Raw genomic sequence first — 7,746 nt, 5'->3', positions numbered from 1 at the left:
TTTAATCACAGCCATAGGGTGGTTAAAGGACGAAAAAGCCTAATTGCTGCTACACCTGCTGCATTCGTGCTCTCTGCTTCGATTGTTCTACATTTTTAAAGAAAGATGTCACTTTGACAGAACAGATTTTGCAGAACCAGAGCGCCTTCATCTGCTGTGGCCCATACTGGCTTCTTATGCCGGAGTGAAATCCAACAATGCGCCCTCTTGAGAGGTTAATTGGATCCTTGGAGTGTATTGTTACACACTTTGCCTCTTAGGAGGGTGGTGACTTATATGTCAGGAGTAAGGAGGTGGACTACATGGATCAGATATGTTTTAATTGCACTGCTGTCACGCTGTGTGTTCATTCGAGACAAAGGAGTTCAAATAGAAGCAAAGAGAGGTTGGAGGAAATAATTCCTGACTTACTTATGGAGTGTAAGGGATGCAAGTGACTTTTTACACAGTGCTATTCAAACTGTTTTCTTTAAGCCCAACTTTGTGAGCTTAAAATTGCATACATATAAGACTGCTCTGTTTTCCTGATGGGGAAAAGTCAGCATGACTTTGCCATGTAAACTATTTTCACAACCTACTGGACCATTTCAACCATGGCTCTGATGTTTTCAGCCAAGCAGGTCTGAACTTCTTTGAAATATTGGATGTGACAGCACCCTGAGAGCAAGTCATTACAGAATTACACAGTCATTTCAATTCACACTTATTTTCAGCCCTGACTGTGTGTGACTATCAAGTTCTTCATCTTCAAAGTGGACTGACTCTGCATGATGTGAGTCAGTTTTCCATAAGTTTGGGATAAAATATAAAAAAGGTATTTGCTTCTTTACAGATGTCTGTATTTTATTATCTGTATGTGATCTATTAAATAAATGCTCACTGTATTTCAGATAATTAAGTAAATCTGAGCATTAGAATTTAAGTGAAGAATTAAGTTAAGGAGAAAAGCTATTTCAAAGGCCCAGTTACATGTGGCCAACTTTCCTAATTCGTGACTTAAATGAGATTATCCGATTTCTTGCTGCAGGCAATGCAAGACTTGTAGAATAAACAAATCACTTGAACTGACAACTTGAAGTAGAATAAACAATCTAAAGCAAACTAACACAAACAAAAAGAAACAGGACCAGATACGTATATTTACTACGATTGGACTGTGTGATGGACCAAGTAAAAAACAGGAAGAGTCACAGGATATATTAGAAAAATATATTTTTCATTATTATTATTTTAACCAGCATTTAAGCCTTCTGAACCCTGGCCTCCATTTTTTGTTTGGCAACTCCATGGCAGGCAAGAAAACAAACAAGATTTTAATCTTAAAGCAAAATTAACTTCAAGTTCATAGAAATACGTATGTTAACTAAATGTGTGCTCTAACAAATAGAACAAATGTATCCATATCAACTAATAAATGCTTTTATTGAAACTAAAATGTATTTGTATGAAAAAATTAATTGCACATATGGTATGTGCTTTGAAAATGCATGATTCTTCCCCTTTAAATATACTGAAGGCGAGGAGAGAGTGGTAAGGAGCCAGATGTGAATGGAAACCAACTGATGAATGTTTAGACAGAAGAGAATGAGGTGACTGAAGGCAGTTGTGCTGAGAAGGAGCCTGGAAGGCTGAAGGAAAGAGGAAACTAAACGGATGAGATGAAACTTTGGAACAGAAGTGGAGAAATCTGAAGCTAATGCAAAGAGTGAAAAATGCACCAACGCAAGGGATAAACTAAAACGATGTCAGGAAATAAACAATAAAGAAAAGATCAAAAGAGAAACTAAAAGTCCAAACGCCTACCGATCATAACAAAAGATATTGGAGTGGTCCAACCAAGAAGAAAGGTCTAATAGTCAGAAACAAAATTAACTGTTGTCAACAAATGTGCATCTTGGCAACAACTGTGTGTAGGAAAGTGAGAACGTACCAAAGACCAGTTCAGTACTAAAAACATCACACACACACCAACTACCACCCACAGACCCAATTTCTGACAGCTTCCTGCTGCTTTGCAGCATATGATTTCTCAGTCTTCAGCCCCCCTGTGCAGACATATCAGCCCCTATGTCAGATGAATGGTGTGTGTACATCAGCATCTGTGCAATTAGGCTTCTTCTTAAATTGATGGCTGCACAGAAATAGTAAACAAATTTCTTGACATAAGACGAAATGTTTGCAAATCAAATACCCAAAAACATTGATGAAGCAAGTATGAAGATAATAGAAAATATTGCTCTCGACTAATTACATGCATTTAATGAGAATTTATTCATTTCAGTCATTAGAGTTGAGATACAATTTTGACTCTAAGCAGGATTCTTGTGCTTTTTTCAGGCATGGCTTTCCAATTGTTTCTCTTCCATAAAGAGCAGATGGTCAACCTCAACAGAGGGTCTGGCTATTCTGCAGCTTTTCTGGTTAATGCACTTCTAGCCCATCAGTTTATGTGTTGGTCGGTTTGGGGCTTCCTACCAACACATAAACCAAAACTCCTTCCATTTTCAGATGAGTTGAATGAAAATATCCGTTCAGAGCTTGAGATATCTCTTTTAAACTTAAAACTTAATGGTGCTTCTTGGTCACTTATTGTTACTATTTCTGTGTCTTTTGAATGTATTGTTTGCACCAGATTTTCTTCAGGGGAAGCTGAGAAAAGATGACTATTTTGGGTTGTTCAATCACATAAAACCCCAGTAAAATACAAAACATTTGTGGTTATGACTAAATGTGAGAAATCCAAGAGGTACATACGGTTTTGCAAAGTGAATATGTTTAGATTTTCTTCGTTTAACTGGTAAATTAATTAGTCTCATGTCTAATTCCACTCAACAAGAGATTTGGAAAATGATTACATACATCCGAGTGACGTTTCTGAAACTTTGTTCATTTTGAAGCAAATGAAGAGAAAGTGTAAAACATATGGAGCTGTTATAGAAACTTCCACGCTGCATTATCACTCTGTGTCTGTTCTAGTTGCTTCAGTGTCCCCTGCTCCCACCTACCCATTGAAACTTGCAGACCCTGACTCTGGTGCACTCAGCAGAGCTGCATCGTGACTAAATGTGAATTCTGTGTGCTAAAGAGCCAGATGGACTTTGCTCACCCCCCTGTTTCCTCTGACTTTGAGGTTTAGATGGAAAAAAAAGTAATAAAATAAATAAAAACGGTCTTCATCTCTCTGCAGCCATGGGAGACCTTTAGACTCCTTAAGATGAAAAAAATATGAAAAGGTGAAAGTCTGGGGGAAAAAAGACGCAAACTAGATTTTTTAAAAACGGATTAAATGAAAGCATGCAATTACGCAAAAATCAATGTTAAAAACTTAAATTCTTTAAAAAAAAAAAAAAGTAATCCCATAATAACCCATCCTCCCTAAGTGCAAGGTTTATCTTTGTTTCGCGAAAGCTGAACTGGGAAGCAGTCCTTGTAGGGGCGATCATTCACCAAACCCAGTTGCGCACGACTTGGTGACATCAGTGGGGACGAGAGGTCCTGAAAAATGACTCCTGGGATTGTGTGACGACAGTGACCGGGAAGTATAAAAGCAGAGCCGAAGAAGCTGTCAGCTCATTTACCTCCAGGATCTGGCCTAAAGGGTCACCAGGAGCTCCGAGAAGCGGGGAGAAACCATTCGCAACGCTGCCAGCGGTGCCTCTGGGTGGAGACGAGGAGAATTTGGATACGTTTCATGTGAGTCTGGCGCTTTTCAGCATTCTAGGTTTGAGATTGTGGTTCGCACAGATTTACTGTGCGTCATGCGCTTGTAAATGAGCTTTGTTCGTTTCTGAAAGTCCAGAAAGCAAACAGTGCAATTCGTGCATCATCAATCTATTATTGACTTAGTAATTTAAGCATGATTTCTAATGAAACTTTGACTTTGTGTGGAATCTTTTTTCTAGTAGAGGGCGAAAAAAAATAACTAAAATAAAGCCATGAAGTCGGCAAGCCTTCTAGTCCTGGCATCTTTTGTGATCTGCAACTTGGCAGTGTGTGATGGACAGGGTCTCCCTGCTGAGGACGAGATGGACCGAAGGACCACCATAGACAACCTCATGCTACAGAGAGCGCAGAGCCTCCTCTTACGGTCTATTCTCAAAAAGCTACAGGATGGAGACGATAGAAATGGTGCGTGAAGCTCATAGCTTGGATATTTTTCGGCAAAAAAAAAAAAAGTCTTACTCTGCAGCATCATACGGTCATGCTATTTTTTTAAAAATTGTTTAAATGTATATTTACTTGTTTAAATCCAGCATTGCATATTATTTTCTGTTACCTGTAAGCCTCACTGCCTTTACCGTTTCCTGGGAACTATTTTTCCCCTCAAATCTCATCATGAGTTAATTACAAAATGTTGTTGGATTCTCTGTTTCTAAAGAGATAGAGAGAAACAGAGTTGGGGAAATGTGAACCGTAAGATGCTGTCTTGTGCGTAATTTACGCACGGCGCGCACCGACTGTAAAAATCCTTCTTGCTGCAGTTTGTCTCTGCTGGAATTGACTCAGTAGAGCAATACTAAACAAGACCTCAACTCTTTTTGTCCAGATGGGATTTTCTCACAACCAGAATGGGTGACAAAAAGACAGCATCCCGGCAAGCGGTACTTCGAGGACCTGGAGAAGCGGCAGCATCCGGGCAGAAGGGAGGTGGTCGACGACGAGCAGTTCTGGGACATGCAGAAGAGACAGCATCCCGGCAAGCGCGAAGATGAGATGCACTCGTTCACGGAGTTCCACAAGAGGCAGCATCCAGGGAAGCGCTCCACCACGGGACACATTCCCGACAGCCCCGTCGCGCTGCTCAGCGAACTTTCCAAGCGCCAGCACCCGGGCAAGCGCTATCTGGCGCCGCGCAGCAAGCGCCAGCATCCCGGTAAGCGTCTTCTCGAAGACGAGGACGGTGAAGCGGACTGGATTGAGGACGGAGAGGAAGACGCGTCAGAGCTGGAGAAGCGTCAACACCCGGGGAAACGCTTTTGGGATAACTCCAGTCCGGAATTAAGCACCAGCAGCCCGTGTGACGTTTTGGACTCTGACAGCTGCAGCAAGACCAGCCTGCTGCTCGACTTCCTGGAAAACATCAACAAAAGCCACGCCGAGGAGAAGAGGCAGCACCCGGGGAAAAGGTTTGCACCGGAGGAGGAGATGGAGGAAGGAGAGTAGGGAAAGAAACAGTTGTTCTGCTTTGTTATCAACCAATAAACTAAATGATCAATATGAAATACTGAAAATTATTTTAATTATTTAACCTTCTGAGCCATTTTTCTTTGGCACACAGTTTGTAACACTAACGCATATAGCATCAGTCTCAAATTCTTCTTTGGAGCGCTTGTGCGTAATTATCCTCAATATCTTTAAACTTTGCTGTAAATACAGATGTAGGACGAGGGGATCTTGAGTTACGTTACGGTTTATTATTTTTCATTAGAATATTTATGACTCGTTTCAATAGTAGGATTATAATTACTGGCTTCAGCAATGTCGCCTCTGTGAGGCAGCACGTCCTTGTCAGTGTGGCACATGACATACCTGAGTCCAGAACTGATGACAACTGCCTCGCTTGCATCAAATAAAACTCTTGACTCATCGATTTGTGTTTCATTTAAACTTATGTAAAATATAAAGAATTCTACAGCAAATTAAGTGTCACCCTTTATTTTTACATCGCTTTATAAATGAAGTTCATTACAGATGCTTCTGGTAACCAGTGCAAGCAAAAATGTGAGTGCAGTGCAGATGTATTGCAGCTTTCCGTTTCCTCAATTACACAGTGTTCAGCCAGTCACAATCTTCTGTTATAAAGGGTCATTTATGTAGGCAAATAACAGGGGGGATGGTGTCAAGTGTCCACTCTTTAATTGGAATCCGTCCTCAACATGCAAATTCATCCAGAAGCATCAGAACATTCAGACAAAAATGTTTCACTGATTCTCGTCCACGTTCTCACAACTCCAGCCCACTGAGAACACTGTCAACATTTCACCAGCAAAAGCTGTGTAACAACATGCACACATTTTATTTTTGATTGATTTTAATCAATGAGTAGGAATTCTGTAAACGGTCAAAATTACATCAGTCAAGCTACCCTATTAGTCACAATTGAGATGATTTTGTTCATTTGGTGTAATCTGCAAGTAAAAAAAAAAGGTCTTTGAGGAATAAAACTTTATTAAAACAGTAATAAACTTTTTAAAAAGATTCTAAAAAAGATGGTACGTCAACCTTTATCATGGTAGCCACAACAAGGATGTCCTGTTTCTCACAAAACAGGACATCTTCCAAAGGCCAGAATAAGCACAGCCAACATTTTGGCACTGGTGTTGTCACTAAACACATTATTGACAACAAGCGTCACAATGTAAAAGCTGGATACAAAAACTCAAATAAATAATTGAAATGCCTATATAACTTGGACATTTCCATGACAACAGCAGCTGAGACATTATTGTTCATTAGCAACTGCAGCCTCAGGGTTAAGAAGCCCCGCTTACTACTGAGTTTATGTCTGAGTCAACTCATTGTTGTTGAGTTGACTGAAAACTTTTGGGTTTTTGCAGACTGACCACGTGAAACTTTTCCCATACTTACTCTTATAAATGTAAATGATCATACAGTCCCCAGCAAAATCTTCCTGATGCGGTGCCAGGTGACGGAGCACAGAGAGCAAAAATCAATTGCAGAGGAAAGTATGAAAGGGAATAAAAGTAAAGTTCATGTTACTGTGTGATTTAATATTTCTTTATTTTATCTTCCGAAAAAAAAAAGTCCCTCTTTGAACCTCCCACAAAAAGCTTTTAAATATAAATATAACAAATGTAGTTTTTAACACTTGTTCATTTTTATTTGAACAATTTAATTGAATTTCCAAACTGAATGAAGTACTAATATTTTCTGCATCTAATTGTTTTTTTTTTGTCATTGAGTTGAAAACATTCTTTTTCACAACATGGAAGAAACTATCTATTCTCTTCTGCAAAAGTTTTATCATTATTATAACTGATGTTATTTTGTTAAATCCTAGAAATAGGAATACAATCTCAGAATCCCTGTGGTTACCACTTCAATCTTTTTATAATCAATTATTAAAATGTAGCTCTATCTAGTTAAAGGGTGATTTTGTTTTGAGTAAAGATCAAAGGTTAAAGATTGAAGATTTCACTTTATCACTTTTTCAAAGTGTCTGCCAATATTTGTCATAGCATATCTCAGGTAGAATGTAGGTTCTTGGTGTCTGAATAAGCTTTGAGGATACTTTGGTGGAAAAACTAGAGAAATTCTGAAGAGGAAGGCTTTTTGGGTCCTTGCTGGTTCTGACACCAGAAAACAGTTTTAATCAGGGCTGGACAAGAGTATCTGCAGCCAGGTCGGTCTATGATTACTTTCTCTGAACCAAATTGGGATTCATCCATCTCTTTCTCACTCTGAGTCAGAGGAATTGCTCTTTAACACCTGGAACGTTTGAGAAACTGCTGAGCAGTTTTGTTTTGACCCTTTTTTTCAGTGTTTGCTATGAAGCGATGACACGAACTGGAGATTAAATTCAGAGGGTTTTCACAGGAGTTATATGGAAACAAGCAAAGAACACTGAGTTGTTAGACCTTACATAAAACTTGTAATTATTCTTTATCTGCCAAATTTTGGTTTATTTCACGCAACATCACCTCTGCACATTTTAGAGTTCCGATTTGTTCAAGAGATTGAACTCGAGTGAGTCAAACTAATACATTTTAAATGACCTAGTTGGTC

At 39.2% G+C, this 7,746-nt stretch overlaps 1 protein-coding gene across 2 annotated transcripts; it reads left to right on the top strand.

Annotated features, from left to right (window-relative positions):
- The first annotated feature begins 3,587 nt into the window (after window positions 1-3,587).
- Window positions 3,588-5,590, top strand: trh (thyrotropin-releasing hormone). Of its 2 annotated transcripts, none has more exons than XM_055046031.1 (3): window positions 3,588-3,693; window positions 3,906-4,128; window positions 4,547-5,590. In XM_055046031.1, exons 2-3 carry the CDS (start codon window positions 3,936-3,938, stop codon window positions 5,161-5,163), a joined length of 810 nt encoding a protein of 269 aa, XP_054902006.1. In that variant the 5' UTR covers window positions 3,588-3,693; window positions 3,906-3,935; the 3' UTR covers window positions 5,164-5,590. The 2 variants fall into 2 exon arrangements, with proteins under 2 accessions (XP_054902006.1, XP_054902005.1); XM_055046030.1 differs by having other exon boundaries at window positions 3,903-4,128.
- The last annotated feature ends 2,156 nt before the right edge of the window (window positions 5,591-7,746 follow it).

This window comes from Poeciliopsis prolifica, unplaced genomic scaffold (assembly GCF_027474105.1).
Source record: "Poeciliopsis prolifica strain line A6 unplaced genomic scaffold, Auburn_PproV2 SCAFFOLD023, whole genome shotgun sequence".
In the NCBI taxonomy this organism is placed as follows: domain Eukaryota; kingdom Metazoa; phylum Chordata; class Actinopteri; order Cyprinodontiformes; family Poeciliidae; genus Poeciliopsis; species Poeciliopsis prolifica.
The sequence above is the reverse complement of the archived record's forward strand: the minus strand, read 5'-3'. Positions and strand labels throughout refer to the sequence as shown.